At 40.8% G+C, this 26,498-nt stretch overlaps 1 protein-coding gene across 4 annotated transcripts in view; it reads right to left on the reverse strand.

The window, feature by feature from the left end:
* The window catches only part of LOC127841237 (golgin subfamily A member 4-like), a 108,141-nt gene that overhangs the window by 23,752 nt on the left and 57,891 nt on the right, over positions 1 to 26,498 (reverse strand). For 3 of the 4 annotated variants that reach the window (XM_052369895.1, XM_052369894.1, XM_052369897.1), the window contains exons 14-30: positions 25,947 to 26,053; positions 22,707 to 22,864; positions 20,566 to 20,708; positions 19,145 to 19,240; positions 18,051 to 18,206; positions 16,590 to 16,739; positions 15,777 to 15,923; positions 14,751 to 14,945; positions 12,449 to 12,595; positions 11,344 to 11,517; positions 8,738 to 8,817; positions 7,706 to 7,817; positions 5,947 to 6,102; positions 5,141 to 5,286; positions 4,102 to 4,186; positions 3,306 to 3,446; positions 2,775 to 2,925 (exon numbers count right to left, since the gene is read on the reverse strand). In XM_052369895.1, the coding sequence (XP_052225855.1) occupies positions 2,775 to 2,925; positions 3,306 to 3,446; positions 4,102 to 4,186; positions 5,141 to 5,286; positions 5,947 to 6,102; positions 7,706 to 7,817; positions 8,738 to 8,817; positions 11,344 to 11,517; positions 12,449 to 12,595; positions 14,751 to 14,945; positions 15,777 to 15,923; positions 16,590 to 16,739; positions 18,051 to 18,206; positions 19,145 to 19,240; positions 20,566 to 20,708; positions 22,707 to 22,864; positions 25,947 to 26,053 (2,344 nt within the window). The remainder of the gene's footprint in view (positions 1 to 2,774; positions 2,926 to 3,305; positions 3,447 to 4,101; positions 4,187 to 5,140; positions 5,287 to 5,946; positions 6,103 to 7,705; positions 7,818 to 8,737; positions 8,818 to 11,343; positions 11,518 to 12,448; positions 12,596 to 14,750; positions 14,946 to 15,776; positions 15,924 to 16,589; positions 16,740 to 18,050; positions 18,207 to 19,144; positions 19,241 to 20,565; positions 20,709 to 22,706; positions 22,865 to 25,946; positions 26,054 to 26,498) is intronic. The other variant, XM_052369896.1, reaches the window with a different exon arrangement.

Here is a 26,498-nt window from a genome sequence, read left to right on the forward strand (position 1 = left end):
TGATACAGTGCTGTAGTATCTGCCTTGTGATCAGGAAGTTCAGGGTGTGATACAGTGCTGTAGTGTCTGCCTTGTGATCAGGAGGTTCAGGGTGTGATACAGTGCTGTAGTATCTGCCTTAAGATCAGGAGGTTCAGGGTGTGATACAGTGCTGTAGTGTCTGCCTTGTGATCAGGAGGTTCAGGGTGTGATACAGTGCTGTAGTATCTGCCTTAAGATCAGGAGGTTCAGGGTGTGATACAGTGCTGTAGTGTCTGCCTTGTGATCAGGAGGTTCAGGGTGTGATACAGTGCTGTAGTGTCTGCCTTGTGATCAGGAGGTTCAGGGTGTGATACAGTGCTGTAGTATCTGCCTTGTGATCAGGAGGTTCAGGGTGTGATACAGTGCTGTAGTGTCTGCCTTGTGATCAGGAGGTTCAGGGTGTGATACAGTGCTGTAGTGTCTGCCTTGTGATCAGGAGGTTCAGGGTGTGATACAGTGCTGTAGTATCTGCCTTAAGATCAGGAGGTTCAGGGTGTGATACAGTGCTGTAGTGTCTGCCTTGTGATCAGGAGGTTCAGGGTGTGATACAGTGCTGTAGTGTCTGCCTTGTGATCAGGAGGTTCAGGGTGTGATACAGTGCTGTAGTGTCTGCCTTGTGATCAGGAGGTTCAGGGTGTGATACAGTGCTGTAGTGTCTGCCTTAAGATCAGGAGGTTCAGGGTGTGATACAGTGCTGTAGTGTCTGCCTTGTGATCAGGAGGTTCAGGGTGTGATACAGTGCTGTTGTGTCTGCCTTGTGATCAGGAGGTTCAGGGTGTGATACAGTGCTGTAGTGTCTGCCTTGTGATCAGGAAGTTCAGGGTGTGATACAGTGCTGTAGTGTCTGCCTTGTGATCAGGAGGTTCAGGGTGTGATACAGTGCTGTAGTGTCTGCCTTGTGATCAGGAGGTTCAGGGTGTGATACAGTGCTGTAGTGTCTGCCTTGAGATCAGGAGGTTCAGGGTGTGATACAATGCTGTAGTGTCTGCCTTGTGATAAGGAGGTTCAGGGTGTGATACAGTGCTGTAGTGTCTGCCTTGTGATCAGGAGGTTCAGGGTGTGATACAGTGCTGTAGTGTCTGCCTTGAGATCAGGAGGTTCAGGGTGTGATACAATGCTGTAGTGTCTGCCTTGTGATCAGGAGGTTCAGGGTGTGATACAGTGCTATAGTGTCTGCCTTGTGATCAGGAGGTTCAGGGTGTGATACAGTGCTGTAGTGTCTGCCTTGAGATCAGGAGGTTCAGGGTGTGATACAGTGCTGTAGTGTCTGCCTTGTGATCAGGAGGTTCAGGGTGTGATACAGTGCTGTAGTGTCTGTCTGTGATCAGGAGGTTCAGGGTGTGATACAGTGCTGTAGTGTCTGCCTTGTGATCAGGAGGTTCAGGGTGAGATACAGTGCTGTAGTGTCCGCCTTGTGATCAGGAGGTTCAGGGTGTGATACAGTGCTGTAGTATCTGCCTTGTGATCAGGAGGTTCAGGGTGTGATACAGTGCTGTAGTGTCTGCCTTGAGATCAGGAGGTTCAGGGTGTGATACAGTGCTGTAGTGTCTGCCTTGTGATCAGGAGGTTCAGGGTGTGATACAGTGCTGTAGTGTCTGCCTTGTGATCAGGAGGTTCAGGGTGTGATGCAGTGCTGTAGTGTCTGCCTTGTGATCAGGAGGTTCAGGGTGTGATACAGTGCTGTAGTGTCTGCCTTGTGATCAGGAGGTTCAGGGTGTGATACAGTGTTGTAGTGTCTGCCTTGTGATCAGGAGGTTCAGGGTGTGATACAGTGCTGTAGTGTCTGCCTTGTGATCAGGAGGTTCAGGGTGTGATGCAGTGCTGTAGTGTCTGCCTTGTGATCAGGAGGTTCAGGGTGTGATACAGTGCTGTAGTGTCTGCCTTGTGATCAGGAGGTTCAGGGTGTGATACAGTGCTGTAGTGTCTGCCTTGTGATCAGGAGGTTCAGGGTGTGATACAGTGCTGTAGTGTCTGCCTTGTGATCAGGAGGTTCAGGGTGTGATACAGTGCTGTAGTGTCTGCCTTGTGATCAGGAGGTTCAGGGTGTGATACAGTGCTTTAGGGTCTGCCTTGTGATCAGGAGGTTCAGGGTGTGATACAGTGCTGTAGTGTCTGCCTTGTGATCAGGAAGTTCAGGGTGTGATACAGTGCTGTAGTGTCTGCCTTGTGATCAGGAGGTTCAGGGTGTGATACAGTGCTGTAGTGTCTGCCTTGTGATCAGGAGGTTCAGGGTGTGATACAGTGCTGTAGTGTCTGCCTTGAGATCAGGAGGTTCAGGGTGTGATACAGTGCTGTAGTGTCTGCCTTGTGATCAGGAGGTTCAGGGTGTGATACAGTGCTGTAGTGTCTGCCTTGTGATCAGGAGGTTCAGGGTGTGATACAGTGCTGTTGTGTCTGCCTTGTGATCAGGAGGTTCAGGGTGTGATACAGTGCTGTAGTGTCTGCCTTGAGATCAGGAGGTTCAGGGTGTGATACAGTGCTATAGTGTCTGCCTTGAGATCAGGAGGTTCAGGGTGTGATACAGTGCTATAGTGTCTGCCTTAAGATCAGGAGGTTCAGGGTGTGATACAGTGCTGTAGTGTCTGCCTTGTGATCAGGAGGTTCAGGGTGTGATCCCCACTCTGAGTGTTGGTCTCCAAAAACACCAAGTTATGGTTTTACCCAGGTAACAGACTCCAGTGTCTCAATAAGCCTTTGGCTTTTGACGTAATCAAGCTGAAATGTATGTAACCTAATAAACTAAAGTGGCATACCCTGAGCAATGCTGCCCTTGTCTTGGGTCAGTTTGTGGACAGTGTCTTTGGTAAGGAGAAGGTGACCCTTCAGAGTGTCCAGCTCTCGCTGTGTACTAGTCAGCTCCTTGGACAGTCTCTCGTACTCTGAGGTCAGAGTGGCAAGTTCATGCTGAAGCAAGGGAGATAATCATGAGAGATCTGGACAGCCTTTATATCAACATCATGGTCCCTGTCTTTTTAATCTGCAATTAATTGTCATAATTTAATGTCTTCCCAGTGAAAAGTAAAAGAGATTTTAATTTGAGAATACTTTTAATAAACAAAAATGAAAAGAGATATGATTGTTATATATTTATTTTATATTACTTTTTTATTTATTTGTAGAGCTATTTGTATATTTACTTTAAAACAAATATTTAGGAAATTTTTATTTAAAAAAAAAGATAACTACAAGAAATATAGAAGAACGATACTATCAAAGAACTGTTATGATGCAGAAAAATGAATATTAAATTATTTACAATACAAATATTGAAATTCAGTACAAACTTTCAGCGTTGCAACATTTTTCAATTCTGTGGTATATTTGTCGCTGAGCACAGAATGCTCATGACGTATCATGTCACGGTCATTTGATAGTCTTGTGAAATCCTCTTTCCATTTCGAAACCAAATTCTTCTGCACAGAAAGCTGTGGAAACAGTAAAACTGCAACTTTCAACTTGAACAAAAAAGAAAGTTGTGTCTGTAGAAAAAAATTCTTTTCTAAGTGCAAAAATAGCCAATAAGAATATGTTTTAATCCTTATCACAATGAATGCTTAATACTTGCGAGAATGCAGAGTCATTAATGCATATCTTATTTTTGTTATGTTTTTATATATATATATTTTTTTTTAACATCATTACTTTACTGAAAACAAAGAAAGACCAATTATCTTTATTATTCTACACAAATTACTATCAATACAAATCATACATTTTTTACAGACATGTTCTTAAATTTTAACTATTAAAGATGGAAAAACAAAAACAATTAAAAATGAACAAGAACAATAAATACAACAATAAAAACTTAATTGAGCCTCGATCTGGGAAAACAGGCTTAATGCATCTTAATAAAGTTTTTCATCCCTGATTAGCCTGTGTAGTCCACACACACAGTCTCATCAGGGAAGACAATTGCACCTTAACTGGACTTTCCCTCAGAAGAGACTTCCTTTAACTGAAAATACCATACAAGTGGAAAGTGTTTTCCCCGATTAATCAGTGCAGATCTGAGACGACAATGTAAACAGATGTAATAAGGCCCCTCGAGCAAGGCTCATAGCTACAGATGACTCTTACAGAATTCTGTTCGCTATCCAGACGACTCTCTAGTGTGGCATTGACAGTAGTGACCTGTCGCAACTCCTCTGTCAAGTTGTCCACTCTACAATCACAACACAAACACATCAATGAAAGGGGCTTTCACCAGAGACAGGCTAACATACATCACTTTAGTTCTACATCAGCCAATTTTCCTTGATTTTTGTTAATAAATAAATAATCTTGACTTTATAAATGTACAAAGGCAACTCAAAATTGATTTCAGTGTTTCATATGCTTTCAATTTAACATATTCTATGGCTATCTCTATCAATCAGTGTGTAACATGCTTTCAATTTAACATATTCTATGCCTATCTCTTTCAATCATTTATTAATAAATCCTTTTAACTCCTGACAACCATGTTTTTCAATGGATCATAATTTAATTTTTGCAATTTCGGCCATGATATCATTAAAGCAAATGTTCTGAACACATAATGAATTTCATACTTAATATTGAATTTGATTATTTCACAACAAGTATAGCATAGACTTCCATAAATCAGTATAAAAATATAATCAGTGTCAGTTTGGTTCTACATCGGCCAACTTCCCTTGTTGTTCCTTCATAAATTTATACATCTTGACCTTTTCCATTTGTAAGGGCTTAAAAATATTGAATCCAGTGTCTGACATCTTTACAATGTAAGATGTTCAATGACAGGCTCTATCCATGATTTATTAACAAAGAATCTTTGTCCATTGTGGCCATGTTTCTAAATGGACTGTTACCATTTTGAACTCAGTCGAGACATAATTGGAACAAATGTTCATCCTAATTGTTTAATTGGGTTATGTAAATTATATTGCAAGACCATTAAAAATATGGTAAACGAAAACAGTACTACCAAAAAAAAGTACCAAAATGGTAATTGCTCTTTACCTGAAAGAGAAAACAAAGCTGTGCATTCTGAATGCAAATTAAATGTTTTAACAATTTTAATTCAGTCAAAATATTACAGAAATTTCTTGTGATACTAAGTGTGTAATACCCCTTGCACCCTTCATCACCGTACCTTTCCTTAAGGTCAGCGTTTTCTGACTCCAAGTGGGCGAGATTTCGGTTTGCATTGCGTAGATCTGCCTCCAAGGTAAGTAATACATTTTCTTTGTTTCTTGAATCTTTCTCTGTTGACATTAGACTAGTCTCCGCATTTTCAATCTGTAATTTTTTTAAACAGTTCGGTGACTTTACTTTGTCATGATCATGTAAAAGTCTCCAAGTATTTTGATGTTTTTTAACGCAATTACAATATCTTGAATGTAAAATTCCTCTAAAATACACTCTAGATTTTTAGAATTTAACATTTACAAAAAAAATAATTATATTTGCAATTGCACATATACCCCAAAATATTTCCTAAACTCACAAATATCTTTATTGCATGCCTTTTATAAAAGACCATGCACTGTACACTTGCGTATTCTTCTATTGTAGGGTAGAATTTTAACTACCACACGACAGAAGTCTGTCATTAGTAATAAATTGCTGATCAAATTTATTCTTTTTGTTCATACAAAGATGGTGTGATTTTTCCAGTAACCTTCACCAGCTTTATCTCAAAGAAGATTGATTTGAGCCTTCTTTTGGAAAAACTTTGCCAAATGCATGTGTATAAAGTGTCTTCCCAGATAAGCCTGTGCAGTCTGCTAGACAGTTTTTTTTAAGAAGATACTTCCCTTTATCTAAAAAGATCCATAAAAGCTGAAAGTGTCGTCCCTAATTAGAATGTTCGAATGCACAGGCTAATCTGGGACGACACTTTTCGCATATGCATAAAGCCCAGTTTTCAAACACAACGGCTCTCTCCATTCCTGTTACCTTGGTAATGACCTCCTGCATCTCTAGCCTGCGCTCCTCACTGCCCTGTCTCTCAAGGGCCAGCTCCTGCTCCAGGTGGGACCTCTCGTTCTGAAGCTTGGTCCGCTCTGCCACCAGGTACTGGTTCACCTCACGTGTGGACACCGCCTCCTTCATCTACACAATAAATAACTCAATATAATTCAATTTGTACTTAAATTAGGCTGAATGCATAAGCGAAAAGTGTCGTCCCAAATTTGCATGTGCAGTCTGCGTCGGCTTATTTGGAAAGACACTTTCCCTATAGACTGGATTTTTTTTTTTTTTTAAACTTCCTTTAAATGAAAAATTTCATTTAAGTGGAAAGTGTTCTCCCTGCATGATTCGACTGTGCAGACTGCACAGGCTAATCTGGGATGACATTCTACGCACATTAAGTGTGGATACCGACTCCTTCATCTGAGCAACAGATTATTTACATGCTTATCTAGGAAAACACTTTCCACCTCTCTCATAAATCAATTGAATGGTGTAAATGACATTGTGAGTTTGCTTGTTCATGCTTTTATGATATTTTCATACCATTTGACAGCCTCGATTTACCAAAAATAGTTTTAACTGCAAGTTCATATCATGCAGATGCCATAAGCCCAGAGCTCCCCTACATGTCTCATTTATATGATCTTAATTATCTTTTTCGTGTGATAGGTGAATACATATTGCCACATTCCATAAATAAAGAGTGTGCACACAGCCACAACCATCCTGGGCAAATGCAACACATGTTTAACTTGTATTGAGTCAGTTGACATCAGACAGTGCCTGTTTGAGAATTCTATATAAATCTACAACAGAGTACCCATGATCATGAAAGTAAAATATCTGATTTTTATTTGTCGATTGCTAGCAAACCAAAATTGTTGGCATATTGCTTGATACTTTGAGCCTCATTCTGGGAAAACTGGGCTTAATGCATATGCATACAGCCCAAATAAGCATGTTCAGGCCACAAAGGCTAATGAGGGACAACACTTTCTGACTGAACTGCCAGTAGTTTAAAAGAGACTTCCTTTAAATTTTGTTTCCCTAAAAGCAAGAAGAGTCGTCCCTGATTGGTCTGAGCAGACTGCGCAGGCTAGTCTGGCATGACACTTTATGTACATGTATCAAGCCCAGTTTCCCACAGCAAGGCTCATTTATGCTCCTATGTACCCCATACCTTGAGAGTGAGTTCAGAGATCATTTGAGCCTCATTTATGCTCCTATGTACCCCATACCTTGAGAGTGAGTTCAGAGATCATTCGAGCCTCATTAATGCTCCTATGTAACCCATACCTTGAGAGTGAGTTCAGAGTGCTCCTATGTACCCCATACCTTGAGAGTGAGTTCAGAGATCATTTGAGCCTCATTTATGCTCCTATGTACCCCATACCTTGAGAGTGAGTTCAGAGATCATTTGAGCCTCATTTATGCTCCTTAGTACCCCATACCTTGAGAGTGAGTTCAGAGATCATTCGAGCCTCATTAATGCTCCTATGTACCCCATACCTTGAGAGTGAGTTCAGAGATCATTTGAGCCTCATTTATGCTCCTTAGTACCCTATACCTTGAGAGTGAGTTCAGAGATCATTCGAGCCTCATTTATGCTCCTTAGTACCCCATACCTTGAGAGTGAGTTCAGAGATCATTCGAGCCTCATTTATGCTCCTTAGTACCCCATACCTTGAGAGTGAGTTCAGAGATCATTCGAGCCTCATTTATGCTCCTATGTACCCCATACCTTGAGAGTGAGTTCAGAGATCATTCGAGCCACGTCCTCCCTATTGGCAATGCTGTCGTTGTGGACCAACTCCACCTTCCTTTGCAGGAAGTCCAGCTCCAGGTTCTGGCGACTGAAATATAATGCAGTCTTGCTCTGGGAAAACAAGGCTTTATGCATCTGCGTTCAGTCTGCAGACGCTCATCCAGGACAATACTTTTTGATTGAATTGTTTGTTTAAAGTTAGTGTCTTCTTTGCAAAAATCCAGTTATGGAGAGCCAGGCTTACTATATTAAAACAAGATGTGTTTGTGAAACACTATGTCCCCCCGCCATATCTTTGACCTTGAAAGATGACCTTGACCTTTCACAACTCAAAATGTACAGCTCTGTGAGAAACACATGCATGCCACATATGAAGTTGCCATCTTCAATATTTCAAAAGTTATGGCAGATGTTAAAGTTTGACAATTTTGACCCATATTTTTGACCTTTGACCTTAAAGGATGACCTTGACTTTTCACTGCTCCAAATGTGCAGCTCCATGAGATACACATGCATGTCAAATATGAAGTTGTTATCTACAATATTGCAAAAGTTATTGCAAATGTTAAAGTTTGACGCAAACCAACAAACCAACAAAAAACAAAACAACAGACAGGGCAAAAACAATATGTCCCCCAGTATATACTGTGGAACATAAACAGATTTTTTTGAAAACAAGTTTGCTCAACAGTGTGCAGACAATTTGTAAAGGTGTGAAAATGTTTTCAAGCGTAATAGTGGTATATGATCAAACCATCCGACATAATGCACGCCTGACTGACCTCCCAACAGACAAGCAATATCAACTTGATTTTTTGAAAGCGGTATAACTATCATTGTCTTTGTTGGATTATAACCAATGACTTTGGAAGTCATACGCAAAGAAAGTGGAAATAAGCCTTCAAAGTATTAGCTCTTTTTTTTATGAAACGAAGCAGTCATAAAAAAACATGCCACATCCACAGCACTTTTATTTGACCAAAAAGGTTTAAGCTTATGTGCACCTACTTTAGTCTGTCCTGTAGCATGGAGATCTCTTTATTCTTTCCCTCAACTACCACCCTCAATGAGTCCAGTTCCATCACAACCTATGAACAAACAAGCAAATGTGATAGTTATATCAGCACAGAGAACCAAGTCACAACACTACTACCGGATAAGAGAAAACTTTAAAGTTTATAGGTTTTTAGTTCTTGTGAATTTTTATATTTTAATGTTTAAAACAAGGTAATATTGGGAATGCTGGCCGTGACCTTCACGTTGACCTACCTGACCTCAATTGAATTACAGAACTATGAAAGATCATTGGAAGAAAGTATCTTATATTCAGGTATTATCTAATATAAATACAATTCTGCAAGTCTGTTAAGTTTTTAGGAAAACCTCTTTTCACATTAATTAAAACCAGAAAAAAATGCTTGGATGTTAAATACTTACTATTTTGTGAAAAAGAATAATAGCAATTTACAAAGATAGTTTATTTCCAATAAAGGTTAATTCAAGGCATCTCTATGTAGCTTTGCGAATACATGCCATGTCCTTAAGTCACATACAAATCACATATAAAAAGGGTTTAATGCATGTGTCATTAAGGCAAATCAGAGACGACACTTTCCGCTTTTATAATATTTTTCGTTTCAAGAAAGTCTCTTCTTAGCAAAAACCAAGTTTTAGAGGAACGTGTCATCCCTAATTAGCCTGTGTGTACTGCACAGGCTAATCTGGGACGACACTTTACACACGTGCATTAAACCCCTATTCCCAGAGCTTGGCCCAAATATGTCTTGAAAATGAGTCATAGAAAGCAAGTGCAGCTCTACATTAGCCTTCAAAATGGTGCAGTCTGATCACGAGCTTCACTGTCTGCTGTAAAGTCATTCTCGGTTTGGTGGTCTGATATAGAGTACAGGTTAGCCCCAGACCAGACTGTGTCAATGCATAGGCTGGTCTAGGGCTATGTATGCCGCATACAGTTTGTGGCCAATTTTTGCACAACACGGCCTATATAGTCTATAGGACATGGGAGGAAAAGGGAATCATCTTTCATGAATCAGTTTATTTGAATTATTTTGTCTTCAACAAAACAGGACAAGCAGCAATTATTCCCTTGTTGGTTTCTTTGGCTTCCTTTAACTCATAAAATAACTTAAAACATTATATTGCATAACAAGACACTAAGAGGGATTTTTGATCTTTTTTAAAGAACAAAAGATTTGAGAAAAACATGATGTAAAGCCATTTTGCAAGATTTGTGGAAGTGCAAATAAATAAGACAGGAATATGTGTATAAAAAGGATGAAGATCGTTATATAAAGATCTTCACGTCAATGGTGTATAAACATTTACATACTGGATTTAATTATCTGATTAAGGTTATGTGATTAAGGTTAGACTGGATTTTGTGGTCCCTTATAAGCATCTGCGGACAGCACAGGCTAATGTGGGACATTTCTGTTCACACAAACAGTAGCCCAGTATTTTCATAATAAGGCTCATAATTACCATATAACGCCAATTCACACCTTGTAAGTCTGGGTACTGGTTCTCATCTTGTAAGCCTGGGTACTGGTTCTCACCTTGTTAGTCTGGGTACTGGTTCTCACCTTGTAAGCCTGGGTACTGGTTCTTACCTTGTTAGCCTCCTGTGGCAGGCCTGGGTACTGGTTCTCACCTTGTTAGCCTCGTGTGGCAGGTCTGGGTACTGGTTCTTACCTTGTTAGCCTCCTGTGGCAGGCCTGGGTACTGGTTCTCACCTTGTTAGCCTCCAGTGGCAGGCCCGGGTACTGGTTCTTACCTTGTTAGCCTCCTGTGGCAGGCCTGGGTACAGGTTCTTACCTTGTTAGCCTCCTGCGGGAGGCCTGGGTACTGGTTCTCACCTTGTTAGCCTCCTGTGGCAGGCCTGGGTACTGGTTCTTACCTTGTTAGCCTCCTGTGGCAGGCCTGGGTACTGGTTCTTACCTTGTTAGCCTCCTGTGGCAGGCCTGGGTACTGGTTCTCACCTTGTTAGCCTCCTGTGGCAGGCCTGGGTACTGGTTCTTACCTTGTAAGCCTCGTGTGGCAGGCCTGGGTACTGGTTCTCACCTTGTTAGCCTCGTGTGGCAGGCCTGGGTACTGGTTCTTAGCTTGTTAGCCTCGTGTGGCAGGCCTGGGTACTGGTTCTCACCTTGTTGGTCTCCTGTGGCAGGCCTGGGTACTCTTTCTCACTTTGTTAGCCTCCATTGGCAGGCCTGGGTACTGGTTCTCACCTTGTTAGCCTCCTGTGGCAGGCCTGGGTACTTGTTCTCACCTTGTTAGCCTCCTGTGGCAGGCCTGGGTACTGGTTCTTTCCTTGTTAGCCTCCTGTGGCAGGCCTGGGTACTGGTTCTCACCGTGTTAGCCTCCTGTGGCAGGCCTGGGTACTGGTTCTCACCTTGTTAGCCTCCTGTGGCAGACCTGGGTACTGGTTCTCACCATGTAAGCCTCCTGTGGCAGGCCTGGGTACTGGTTCTCACCTTGTTAGCCTCCTGTGGCAGGCCTGGGTACTGGTTCTCACCGTGTTAGCCTTCTGTGGCAGGCCTGGGTACTGGTTCTCACCTTGTTAGCCTCCTGTGGCAGGCCTGGGTACTGGTTCTCACCTTGTTAGCCTCCTGTGGCAGGCCTGGGTACTGCTCCTGGAAGTGTCCATGCTGCCTGCTGGCCTCCTGCTCGTACCGGGCCAGGATCTCCTGCAGTTTCGTCTCCAGCTTTACTATGTCCTCCTCCGCCTGGTTCTTCTCCTGCACCAGACTCTCATGCTCATCTGCCAGCTCCTGCAATTAGACAGTTCATGTGGAAATAAGCCTTGCTCTGGCAAAATGGCGCTTAATGCATGTACGTATTGTAAAATCAGAGTTTAGTCTGTGCAGCTTGCACAGGCAAATCAGGGACAACACTTCGATCTCCATGGAAATCTTTGTTTAAAGGAAGTTTCATCCTTACAAAAATCAATTGAAAGCAGAAATTTTTGTCCATGATAAGCATGTGCATACCGCAAGAGCTAATCTGGAACTGCATTTAACAAACATGTATTTAGCCCTATTTTTCCAGAGCAAGGCTTGAAAGGGTCTTATGTCATATGAGGTAAGCATATCTCCCAACCAGCCAGCATATTTTCCATATGACCATGAACATCCTCAAAGTAAGCTTACAATATTCCTCAATAAAAATGCTTTTTACCTTTGAGCTTTGCTAATTATTGAGTATTTGAAAGTTAAGAATGATATTGACCTCCACTAAAAGATTAAGCGCATCATGGCAATTAAAGTTTGAAGTCATGGACCCCTGCTGGCTTGTAATCACAAAGCTTCTTAAGGAAAACCTTAACTTATGTTTCAGTGACATATCTGATCAAATTTCTATATAAAAATCCAATTCAAAGATCTCAATATGAAATAGCGAGTGAATTCTGGAATGTTACAAATAAAAATAATTTCTCAAAGGACTTTTGTGAGTATGGTCAACGTGCTACATTGTTAATTAAGTATTTTAAAAGAGTGGGGGTAAGAACCCAATACTTCAAAAGGGGAAAACAAACATGTGAAATCTAATTAGGGGATCACCTTTTGTTCAATTCCTGTTAAGTGAACGCCCTTTCCAAGGGTAAGTTTCATTTGGGGAATTACAACATGAATTTACCAAAAAAATATTTCTGTGATGTAGCCTATTCTTGGCTAAATCTATACAATAAAACAAGCCATGCACCTCTATATGTTGTTCAATCTCTCCCTTCTCAGCAGTTATCTGCAGTATGACTGTTTTCTCCTTCACCAGCTCCTGCTCCAGCTGTGTGGTCTCTGTCTGCAGTGTCCGATACTGCTCCTCTGCCGCCTGTATGGCACTGTACGCTTGCTGAAACACAATGAGCTTTGTTTTGGGAAAAACTAGGATTCACCCATAAGCATAAAGTCTTGTCCCAGATTTGCCTGTACAGTCCGCAACAAACGACAACACTTTACGCTTACACTGGATTTACGTTTAGAAGAGACTTCATTTAAACAAAAAATTCAATAAAAGTGGAACGTGTTGTCCCTGATTAGCATGTGCTACCGGTAATTATATTTGTCTTTATACTTATGTTCAATGATTTGTTATAAGATTTAAATGAACACTTAAAAAGTATCATTTTTTATTCTGAATCTCAAAAGATAATTCTTCATTCAGGAACATATTGAGAATTTTGTTTTGGTTCAAAAGAATGGGAAAGTAAAACTACAGCACTGCATAACAGGTGCCACGCTCGGCTCGAAAGCTTGTCAGATTTTTTTTTTTTTTTTTTTTTGAGGTCACAGTAACCTTGACCTTTGACCTAGTGACCCAAAAATGGGTGTGGCATGCACAACTCATCAAGGTGCATCTACATATGAAGTTTCATAGTTGTAGGTGGAAGGACTTTGATTTTAGAGCCAATGTTAAAAACTTTTACAAACCTTGACACGGACAGCGGACACGATGAGCTGGCTATGACAATACCTTGGGTTTTCTCCGAAAACAGCCAAGCTCAAAATGTATACAGTTATAGCCGAACCCTGTTTCTATTGTTCCTATTCCGCAACCCACATGTAGTTCCTGTTTCAACTGTGCACCCCCCACCTGAAGTTCCTGTTTCACCAGTGCCCTCTCCCCCACCAACTTGCGGTTCCTTTTTCAACTGTGCCCCACCCACCCATAGTTCCGGTTTCAACAATGCGCTCTTCCCCGCCCACCCATAGTTCCTGTTTCAACTGTGCACTCTCCCCCATCCACCCGCAGGTTCCTGTTTCAACTGTTCCCGCTCCCCCACCCACAGGCAGGTTCCTGTTTCAACTGTGCACTCTCCAAACTCACCTGTATTTCCTGTTTCAAATGTGCCCTCTCCCCCACCCACCTGTAGTTCCTGTTTCAACTGTGCACTCCCCCACCCATCTGCAGTTCCTCCACACACCTTAAGTTCCAATTTCAACTGTGCCCTCCCCCTACCCACCTGCAGTTCTTGTTTCAACTGTGCCCTCTCCCCCACCCACCTGTAGTTCCTGTTTCAGCTGTGCCCTCTCTCCACCCACCTGTAGTTCCTGTTTCAGTTGTGCCCGCTCCCCCACCCACCTGTAGTTCCTGTTTCAGTTGTGCCCTTTCCACCACCCACCTGTAGTTCCTGTTTCAGCTGTGCCCTCTCCCCACCCACCTGTAGTTCCTGTTTCAGCTGTGCCCTTTCCCCACCCACCTGTAGTTCCTGTTTCAGCTGTGACCTCTCCCCCACCCACCTGTAGTTCCTGTTTCAGCTGTGCCCTCTCCCCCACCCACCTGTAGTTCCTGTTTCAGCAGTGCCCTCTCCTCCACCCACCTGTAGTTCCTGTTTCAGCTATGCCATCTCCCCCACCCACCTGTAGTTCCTGTTTCAACTGTGCCCTCTCCCCACCCACCTGTAGTTCCTGTTCCCTCTCCCCTACCCACATGTAGTTCCTGTTTCAGCTGTGCTCTCCTCCACCCACCTGTAGTTCCTGTTTCAGCTGTGCTCTCTCCCCACCCACCATTCAGCTGTGCCCTCTCCCCCACCCACCTGTAGTTTCTGTTTCAACTGTGCTCTCTCCCCACCCACCAATAGTTCCTGTTTCAGCTTTGCCCTCTCCCCACCCACCAATAGTTCCTGCTTCAGCTGTGCCCTTTCCCCACCCACCTGTAGTTCCTGTTTCAGCAGTGCCCTCTCCCCACCCACCAATAGTTCCTGTTTCAGCTGTGCCCTCTCGCCACCCACCAATAGTCCCTGTTTCAGCTGTGCCCTCTCCCCACCCACCTATAGTTCCTGTTTCAGCTGTGCCCTCTCCCCACCCACCAATAGTTCCTGTTTCAGCTGTGCCCTCTCCCCCACCCACCTGTAGTTCCTGTTTCAGCTGTGCCCTCTCCCCCACCCACCTGTAGTTCCTGTTTCAGCTGTGCTCTCTCCCCACCCACCAATAGTTCCTGTTGCAGCTGTGCCCTCTCCCCACCCACCAAAAGTTCCTGTTTCAGCTTTGCCCTCTCCCCCACCCACCTGTAGTTCCTGTTTCAGCTGTGCCCTTTCCTTCTGCAGCTCCTTGATTTTCAGCTGCTGTGTGGTGGACTGCTCCTCTGTGCATTCCTCCCCACCCTTGTCAGTGTTCAGGTGCCTACGTAGCCTAGCAACCTCCTCCTCCAGCTCTGCACACCGGTCCTTCTGGCTGGACAGATTCACGTCCAGTGAGATTATCTGAAGAGAAAAAAATGAAACAACATTGTCTAAACAAGTATACTTAAGTACTTGAATACCTGAATATTTGCTAAACCATTGCTTTAATTGCTTGATTATCTTCATATTTTCTTAACCACTACATAAAACATAAGTGCTTGAATATCAGAGCTTTCAAGTCGTTTGTAAACAGTAGATTCCGTTCAACTGAATAGCCCATTTGTCACATCCAAATATTCTATTATTCACAGTACATGTTTTCATATTCTCAACTATTTCACTGATAATATGATACACATTGGTCATATTTATTTTACATGTATTTGAAACAAAACATTAGAATTATCTCATCAGTGGAAACCCCTACCAGTAAAAGATTGTGCATTACAATTGTCATTTATGACATCTATTGCCCATTTGTCACATCAATATATTGTTTCCCTTTTTTTTTAAACATTGAGAAGATGTTTGACCTGTTCAAAAAATGTTTTGAGGTTTTGAAGAAAAGTTAATGTGACTTACAAGATCATGTACAATCCTATCATCTTTCTAAATGACACTGGAGTTTATGAAAAAATAAATTAATATGTAATTTTGGAGTTATAAGACTTTGAGATGCTGGTGTTCATATCGAAAGTAAAAGTTTCTAGTCCACACAAGCAAATCAGGGAAGACACATTCCACCTGGAATTGATTTTTATTTAAAAGAGACTTCGCATAAATGAAAAATTCCATAAAATCAGAAAGTGTCATCACTGATTAGCCTGTGCAGACTGCATAGGCTAATCTGGGACCACACTTTACACACATGCATTAAGCCAAGTTTTCCCACCACGAGGCTCATAGGCCCACCTGTGTGTGTTTCTGCGCGAGCTCCTGACTGGCGTTGTCTAGGGTCTCCTTGAGGATCTGGTACTGCGCCAGCTGCTCTCTCTCCGAGCCACTGAGTGCCTCAAACATCTGGGCACGCTGGGCCACCATCTCTTGAAGATTCTCCACCTGATCAACCAATGGAAATACTTTATATCTTATTCTCCAGTTTGAGTATTTAACAGTTGTTAGGGCAGCTGCATTATTTATTGATTTTATGTATAATATCTACATCTATAACCACTTATACTGTGAATGAAAATGAAATGTTAATGAGCCTTGCTCTGGGGTATAAAGGCTTAATACATGTGCATGAAGTGTTGTCACAGAAAAGTCTTCGTCGTACCCACAGGCTTATCAGGAACAACACTTTACACAAAGACTGGATTTTGGATAAGAAGAGAATTTCTTAAAACATTTATCATCCAACTAATTCTGTAATAGCAAAACGAGAAACTTATGACAATTATTACAATAAGTTCTGAAAAATGCATGTGCAAATTACTCGTGTTATTCAATGTAACCTGTGCCATGCAAAAATGTATCTAATGCCATTTGCGGCCTGCCAAGCTCCAGACCAGCCTACGCAGTTGCGCAGTATGTTAAGGAGCTATGTTGTCCCCTGTAAAGTCATCCAGGGTTTCAAGGGTCACATTTGTGGACAGTGTAGATCCTGACCAGACAGCGCAGATGTGCAGGCTGAGCTGGAGCTACCCTTGCTGCATAGGGCATAAGTCCCATCTCCATATCATGAAGGTCACATCAACCATATTGAACTTCAGACAAGCAAGTTACCTCTGCCTCCAATTCAGATGAATGCATGCGCTCCATGTAGAGCTCCTCTCTGGTCTTCTGCAGCTGCTCCTCCTGGTCTTCCAGCTGCTTGCTTAGACTGGTCACCTCGCTTTCACGCTCTGACAGATCATCCTTCAGCTTCTGTAGCACCTAGAAACAAAACCAGTGTAGTGAAACATTGTCAAGTCTGACTTTCGCTGATTCTTTTAACATAAGTATGAACATCTCTCTGAGAAAATGGGTTTAATGCATGTGCATAAATTGTCATCCCAGATTAGCCTGTGCAGTCAACACAGGCTTATCAGGAATGACACGTTCTGCATTTATATACTTTTTTGATTACAGGACGTCTCTTCTAAACAAAAATACAGTCTACACAGGAATAGTCATCCCTGATTAGTCTGTGGGGACTGCAGAGGCTATTCTGGGACGGCACTTTATCCATATTTATTCAACCCTTTCTCACAGAGCGTGACTTATATTTCTGTTGATTGTGTTGTACATGTATAATAAAAAAGAATGTAAGTTAGAAGGCACAGAGGGCCCTAGGATGCTCACCTGAGTTCCTGTTATTATAATTCATCAAAGAAACAATTATTTAAAACTGAAATTTTCATCATGAAAGTGTTAGGGCTCAAATGGTACAAACAATTTCTTTGGGTCAGGTCATCATGTCAAATTTAAAAATCTGAGGCCTTTCCAATCGAGTCTGGTCAAATTTAAACAGACAAAAAGCTACATTAATTACATATTAATAGCATGTTTGATTAAACACACTACATTGTAACATTTTACCACTTAGATACATATTTTGACACATTTATTGTAAAATACCTTAAGTTACTGCGTATAGGGCGCAGCTTTTTACCTCCAAATTTCAAATTAAAAAGCTTGTGCGTGTTATACATTGATACAACACCATCCTGGCTGCTAAATTGCAAAAATTTTGTTATATCCTTATCAATAATCCAAAATGGCCGCATTTTTTTTTTTACAGAAAACAACATCGTATAATCTTATGGACTGAAGGGGCCATTGTGGAAACAACAAGAAGTCGGTACTGGTAGATATGAACTGGTTAGAAGAAGCTTTAGAATGACTAAAAAGTTCTCCTTTTAAAAATCGTTCACTTGCTAGAACGACAAAAACACAAGTTTTTTCTCATTAAATGAAGCCCCAATTACTTTTAGATCTAAAAAAGAAATGAACATGTTTCTGTTTGCTCTAAATCTCTTTTTAAAGTTTGAAGTAAACATAGAGTTTGTACTTAAGCACTGTTTCAGAATTTCATCATATGTTTGCCACATTAATTCTACTATTTATGGTTTGAACATACAATGAAGCCATACCTTGAGTTATATGCTTAAGGAGTGTCTATTTCTTTTATTTTTGAATGAAAACTACTATTTTTCAAGGACCAACTGGAACCCTAGCAAGAGGCGACACTTAAATTTGCCATACCTTTGTTTCTATTTGCTCTGTCTTCTGCTGTCTTGATTTCTGTGAACTTGACTGCTTGCGAAGTGTTTTCAGTTCAGACTCTAGTCTTGAGTTCTCTGTCATTGTGCTGTTGTGTTTTTCTTCAAGAATTTCCAGTTCAACCTGGCTTTCTTTCATCTGGAATAATAATTTAAAAAAAGCTTACTGAAACCGTCTTCCTTATTTTGCTCCTATATCATTATGCTACAAAATCGCACAAATTAAATAATGTTACTAAATCACACCCATTACCATATATATATATATGCTACTAAATCATAGATATTACCCTATTCCCCTTAAGTAGACTTATAAGCTTTAGTTTAGCTTTCATCTATGTTAATTAGAGGCTTGTTACATTTAACGTCTGCTACTTAAACAGACAATATCAAATCCATTACCTGGAAAGAACCAGTTGCTGGTGTATTTTGATATTTCTTTCCAATTGGTGATTACACCCAGAAATCTAACTCACAATGCTGATGCAATTACTCAACTTCATAACATACATGACATTATGCTGCTCGATCACACACACATAAGTATAATATTAAATCACACACATCAGTCTACTATTTAATCACACACATCAGTATACCATTAAATCACACACATCAGTCTACTATTTAATCACACACATCAGTATACCATTTAATCACACACATCATTATACTTTTTAATCACACACATCAGTATACCATTTAATCACACACATCATTATACTTTTTAATCACACACATCAGTATACCATTTAATCACAAACATCAGTATACCATTTAATCACACACATCAGTATACCATTTAATCACACACATACCACTATGCTACTTAATCACATGTATAACATGATGCTCCTATATCACACACATACAACATCATGCCCATTAATCACACATATATTGTTATACTTCTAAATCACACATTTAACATTATGCAACTAAATCACATACATAACAATATGCTTTACTCATAACATAAAAATACTTAATCTTACACATGACATTTAGGTCCTTATTCACACATTGAACATAATGCTTCTTAATCACACACATAAGATAATGCCCCTAGTTCACTACCTGTGCTGTGAGTTTGTCAATCTTCTGCTGCTTCCTGTCTTCTGAATCATCTCCACCCAGTCTTTTATAGGCCAGATCTAGGTCTCTCTGTACATCCTAAATTGCAAAGAGAACACGCTGTTATTAAGAACAAATAGGATAGCTCAATACAAAAAGATATTTTAGTGGAGTTCCAATTTTTGTGCATTTGCACAATTATTCAGGTTGTAAAATATGTTAACCTGGAACTAAATAAAAATCTACAATCAGCACATTTTTGTTAAATCTGATTTTATAACAAAATAAAGAGTAAATTCCATCAACAATAAAATCATATCAAACTAGAAGTTGAGATCCATCACTGAATGCCTATGAGAGCTATGCCTTTACACACAATAATCACATGCACAATATAATACAGTGGAAACCCAATGGCTCGAATTTGTCGAGACCGGCAACAAATGTTTGAGCCATCCTGAGCTCGAGCAATCCAATTCTAATAATATTTTGTTTACTAACACGTCTGCAGTACATTTTCATTTCCAGTTGAAGAGTACACATATTGCTTAAACTTTGTACTACTTCCTACAACATTCTGCTTTTGAATTAAAAAGAACCAAAAATATACTTAATACTTGTATTTACCAATATTTTAAAACAGTTACAAATACAATCAAACAAATATCATATAATAATTATATCAGCACGTTTTAACGTAGCACATTTTCTGGAAACACATAGCACTTAGGAACAAAACATGCATCTGCACTATACACATAATTTACATTCAAACAGTACTACATTTACTGATTATTTTTGTGTGTGAAGAATAACATTATGTCAGTCTGTGTTGCCTTCCTTAGCTTAGGTGTTAAATCAATTGTTGAGTGCCTTTAATCAAGAGGCCCTAATCGATTTACAGTTTATGCGACCCGAATCGAATTTGAGCCATCCAAACAAAAGAACGTGTTAACATTATCACCAGGATTGTGAAAACAGTTCGAGCCATCCGACAAAATTAAATGAATATATAGCAATTAAAAATCAGTGCTTTGATGAGAGTTCCATCCAATTGGAAATTTGAGCCAAGCAAGTTCGAGCTATCGGGTTTTTACTGTATATGTAATTTATTATAAGCACTGGTTTACAGAGGATGATTGAGAACAACACATATTTAGCATTACATATTTAACAGTCTTTATTTAACACCCATTATAAAGGATATAATAGCACATTAAACAACAGGACCTAATCCCTAAAAACCTTAAATGGCTTAATACTAAAACAGCTTTTATCTTTTGGATCATTTTTTTATGGAAAGTACACGTTACAGGATTCATTTATTTATTTGTTGTAAAAAGTGGGACGACACTTCACGCACATGAATTAAGCCCGTTTCCCAGATCAACACTCAAATACAGCAGGTCACTCTCCGATGGTACCTGTAGCTGTTTGTCCCTAGCGTCCAGCTGTACCCTGAGAGTGGTCAGTTCCCCCTCCAACAGCTGATTGGTCCTGGTCAGCTGGGCCACCTTACCCTCCAGGCTGGACACATGGGCGTGTAGGCCTTCCACGCCCCCTGCATCTACATAGGGCAATGAGCAGTAGTGAGTTGGTCTTATAGATAGACAGAACAATCATGTTTTTAAATAGCAACTGGTACTTTCTTGGATTTAAGGCTTTTCTTAATACTAAAAAAATAATAATACAACTTAATAGCGTATCAATAAATATAGTACTGTGAAATCATAGCTATTAGCCTCATTATAATTATGTTTATTTTGTTATCAGACCTAGCAACAAAATTTAGTTTGCATGTAACAAATAATAAGGTGGAATGTCTCAACAAGAAACCGTCGGAAACAGGTGATGCTCCCCAAAGGTTTTTTGTCACAATATTGCACTATATATTCAGATAAAAGGAAACGTCTTGAGAGGCATAACTTTTGACAAAAAATACGATGGATGGTTTAGCAACTTAAAAATTTCAAAGGGCCATAACTCTCTAAATAAATCATCTAACCAGAACCCACAAATAACATGCGCATCTCCTCAAGGTAGTTAAGCTTCCCATAAAGCTTCATTGAATTCCAGTCAGAAGTTGGGAAGAAATAGCCCGGACAAGAATTGCACTATATGTACAGTTTATAGAAAATTTCAAAGGGCCATAACTCTGTGAAAAATCATCCGACCAAAACCGACTGAGAATATGCACATCTCCTGTTGGTAGTGAATCTTCCCATAAAGTTTCATTGAATTCCCGTTATAAGTTGCTGAGAAATAGCTCGGACAAGAATTGCACTATATGTACAGTTAATGGAAAATTTCAAAGGGTCATAACACTGTAAAAAAATCATCCGACCAGAACCCGCTGATAATATGCACATCTCCTCTTGGTAGTGAAGCTTCCCATAAAGTTTCATTGAATTTCGGTCATTAGTTTCTGAGAAATAGCCCGGACAAAAATTGTGCACGGACGGACACACGGACGGACACACGAAGCAGCAACTATATGCTTCCCCCAAAATAAATTTTGGGGGAGCATAATAAAAAAGACTAAATTACTGTAGACATAACAGACATTGAAATCTAATGTAATCAATAAATACATTCTGCACCTGTCTGGCAATCTAGATAAATCCAGATAACACACAGGGAGTACCTTTGTACTGTGTACTTTAAATGAAACTTGACATTTCCAGTAAAACGCGAATGATGTAAAGCAAACAGGAATGGAGTAAAGCTGTACCAACAGTTTTTTTTAAAGGCAGATTAGTAAGGTTTAGTGCTAATTGCTAACAACTTAATTACTTTTTACGGAAATTGGCTTTGTTGCTGTTCACAGTCATTCAGTGCTAATCATATCAATGTACTCGGCATGCAATAAGAAAAGCACCTGCTTACAATTGACTAGTTAATTGGCACTAAACAAGGTCCTTCTCCTTCACAGGACTCCCTCTCCCCACCCTTTACAAGTATTACAAACAATCGGAAAATGAACAAAGCAAATTCCTTTTTTGTCCAAAATCAGAAATCAAAGAACGTGTCAGAGAAATAGTTATCTTTTGAAAAACTACAACATTCATGCTGACAAAAAAATGGTTTCACAGTATAAAGAATAACAATCTTAATTATATAACAATAACAAGAGCACCGCATGACAGGTCCCAACGCTCGGCTGTGGGTGCAGTTTTGAATAAATGAAAAGCTTGTCAGAATTTTTTTTTTAAAGAGGTCACAGTGACCTTAACCGTTGACCTAGTGACCCAAAAATGGGTGTGGCGTGTAGAACTCATAAAGGTGCAGCTACCTATGAAGTTTCAATGTTGTAAGTGGAAGCACTTTCATTTTAGAACCAATGTTCAAAAGGTTAACAAAATGTTAAGGTTTTAGCACGACGCGGACCGCGGACGACACGACCTGACAAGCTGGCTATTACAATACCTCTGGTTTTCTCCGAAAACAGCCGATCTAATAATAATGTATAATATCAATTTTTTTTAATTGAAGGAAAACACTAGTTGTTAATGAGAACCTTAAAACACAAAGGACTTCATGCCCCCTTAGCTAAACATGATCCTACCTGAAGGTCCTTTGAGAATGATACCAGCAGGTAGATAAGAGAGAGCCACATTCTGGTGTAACGTCTCATTCTCCGCTCGCACTGCGGCCAGGAGATCTTCAGCGGTCTTCAGGCGAGAGAAGGCATCATGACGCTCATGTACCAGCACCGTCACCTGCCTGCACAAGATAATGAAGCATGATCCATCGACAGGTTGGCAGCTTGTGACAGTTATTGAATTTTGTGATTGAATGTCTTAAGCTATTTCAACACATGAAAACTTAAGAGCACATGAGTCCCGTCAAGGAAAAAAGTGAAGAAACAACAAAAACAAGACCACCAAGACGGCCCTATAATTATCTGTGTAGCTTTTGTCAATGGATGAAATCTGAAATTGGTGAAACAAATTTTTTTAGGAAAATTACTGAACAATGTGTGATAGTTCTGTCTATATATGGGCCGTGCTCTGTGAAAAGTGAAAAAGGTGTTTAATGCATGTGCGTAAAGTGCCGTCCCAGATTAGCCAGTGCAGTCTGCCATATAAGGTTAAACCATATTTAACAGTTAATAAAAATATAATAGTACTATTATTATTATTAACATGTTAAAGACACTTACACCCATTCCCCGAATCTTCCAAATTCAATAATTAAACAAATGCACCCCCCCCCCCCCCCAAGTACATACATTCACATGCTGATTAAGCCTTTACCAATTAGACACCTATTTTTACCCATTTGTTGTCCCTTAGAAAGTTACATTTAATTTAAGACTTTTCTTACTAAATTCAAGTTTTGAAGGCGCTTCATTTCCAACTCTTACATATTGATCAGCAGCAAACAGCATAAAACCCATACAGACTGGGAGTTTTCATTTTCACTTTGCTTATGAGCGGGAAAGGGTTAAAATGTAATGAATGTACACTTTGTGTAAAACATCCCCTGTGACTTACTGTTTGTACGTCTACTCGAGGGTGGCCAGTCTACTTACTGTTTGTACGTCTACTCCAGGGTGGCGATTCTACTAACTGTTTATACATCTGCTCCAGGGTGGCCAGTCTACTTACTGTTTATACATCTGCTCCAGGATGGCCAGTCTACTTACTGTTTATACATCTGCTCCAGGGTGACCAGTCTACTTACTGTTAATACATCTGCTCCAGGGTGGCCAGTCTACTTACTCTTTGTAGGTCTACTCCAGGGTGGCCAGTCTACTTTCTGTTTAGACATCTGCTCCAGGGTGGCCAGTCTACTTACTGTTTGTACGTCTACTCCAGGGTGGCCAGTCTACTTACTGTTTATACATCTACTCTAGGGTGGCCAGTCTACTTACTATTTATACATCTGCTCCAGGGTGGCCAGTCAACTTACTGTTTATACATCTGCTCCAGGGTGGCCATTCTACTTACTGTTTATACATCTACTCCAGGGTGGCCAGTCTACTTACTGTTTATACATCTGCTCCAGGGTGGCCATTCTACTTACTGTTTATACATCTACTCCAGGGTGGCCAGTCTACTTACTGTTTATACATCTGCTCCAGGGTGGCCAGTCTACTTTCTGTTTATACATCTACTCCAGGGTGGCCAGTCTACTAACTGTTTGTACGTCTACTCCAGGGTGGCCAGTCTACTTACTGTTTATACATCTACTCCAGGGTGGCCAGTCTACTTACTGTTTATACATCTGCTCCAGGGTGGCAAATCTACTTACTGTTTATACATCTACTCCAGGGTGGCCATTCTGTTTAACGTCTGCTCAAGGGTCGCCATTCTACTTACTGTTTGTATGTCTACTCCAGGGTGGCCAGTCTACTAACTGTTTGTATGTCTGCTCGAGGGTGGCCAGTCTACTTACTGTTTGTACGTTTACTCCAGGGTGGCCAGTCTACTTACTGTTTATACATCTGCTCCAGGGTGGCCATTCTACTTACTGTTTATACATCTACTCCAGGGTGGCCAGTCTACTTACTGTTTATACATCTGCTCCAGGGTGGCCATTCTACTAACTGTTTATACATCTACTCCAGGGTGGCCAGTCTACTTGCTGTTTATACATCTGCTCCAGGGTGGCCAGTCTACTTTCTGTTTATACATCTACTCCAGGGTGGCCAGTCTACTAACTGTTTGTACGTCTACTCCAGGGTGGCCAGTCTACTTACTGTTTATACATCTACTCCAGGGTGGCCAGTCTACTTACTGTTTATACATCTGCTCCAGGGTGGCCAATCTACTTACTGTTTATACATCTACTCCAGGGTGGCCATTCTACTTACTGTTTAAAATCTGCTCAAGGGTGGCCAGTCTACTAACTGTTTGTACGTCTACTCCAGGGTGGCCAGTCTACTAACTGTTTGTATGTCTGCTCGAGGGTGGCCAGTCTACTTACTGTTTGTATGTCTAATCCAGGGTGGCCAGTCTACTTACTGTTTATACGTCTACTCCAGGGTGGCCAGTCTACTTACTGTTTGTATGTCTACTCCAGGGTGGCCAGTCTACTTACTGTTTGTACAGCTACTCCAGGGTGGCCAGTCCTCTTACTGTTTGTACGTCTACTCCAGGGTGGCCAGTCTACTTACTGTTTGTATATCTGCTCAAGAGTGGCCAGTCTACTTCTTGTTTGTATGTCTGCTCGAGGGTGGCAATTCTACTTACTGTTTGTAGGTCTGCTCCAGGGTGGCCATTCTACTTACTGTTTGCATGTCTGCTAAATTGTGGCCAGTCTACTTACTGTTTGTATGTCTGCTCCAGGGTGGCCAGTCTACTTACTGTTTGTATGTCTGCTTGTGGGTGGCCAGTCTACTTACTGTTTGTATGTCTGCTCAAGCGTGGCCAGTCTACTTACTGTTTGTATGTCTGCTCGAGGGTGGCAAGTCTACTTACTGTTTGTATGTCTGCTCAAGAGTGGCCAGTCTACTTGCTGTTTATACATCTGCTCCAGGGTGGCCAGTCCTATTACTGTTTGTACGTCTACTCCAGGGTGGCCAGTCTACTTACTGTTTGTACGTCTGCTCAAGGGTGGCCAGTCTACTTACTGTTTGTACGTCTACTCCAGGGTGGCCATTCTACTTACTGTTTGTATGTCTGCTCGAGGGAGGCCAGTCTACTTACTGTTTGTATGTCTGCTAAAAAGTGGCCAGTCTACTTACTTTTTGCATGTCTGCTCGAGGGTCGCCATTCTACTTACTGTTTGTATGTCTGCTCGAGGGTGGCCAGTCTACTTACTGTTTGTACATCTGCTCGAGGGTGGCCATTCTACTTACTGTTTGTACGTCTGCTCAAGGGTGGCCAGTCTGCTGTTGGTATCCTCCACCTCCTCCTCCATGGCTCTCAGTTTGTTGTCTGCCTGCCCGTATGTATCACGCAAGTTCTACAAAGACACGCACCATTGGATATTTATTTGAACTTAAACACACTCTGTTGGATATTTGTCATGCATATTCTTCAAACACATATGGGATTGTAGATTTTAAAATCTGCTGTCTTAATTGAAAATACAAATTAAGGATTTGCATTGTAAATACAATTTCATCAAGACAACAATATATCATAGACTTTATGAGAAAAAAAAATACACCAATGAACAAAGTATAAGATCTGTGATAATTAATATATATTATATAGAAACAATTAATGCTCAATATTTGTGGAACCAATTATCCTCACATTTTACATGTTCAACATTGGCTGTAAAACAAGAGATGTGTTTGTCAGAAACACAATGCCCCTTCTGCACTGCTTTGAAGCCATATATTTGACCTTTGACCTTGAGGGATGACCTTTACCTTTCACCACCCAATATGTGCAGCTCCATG

Source organism: Dreissena polymorpha, chromosome 8, assembly GCF_020536995.1.
Source record: "Dreissena polymorpha isolate Duluth1 chromosome 8, UMN_Dpol_1.0, whole genome shotgun sequence".
Lineage (NCBI taxonomy): Eukaryota > Metazoa > Mollusca > Bivalvia > Myida > Dreissenidae > Dreissena > Dreissena polymorpha.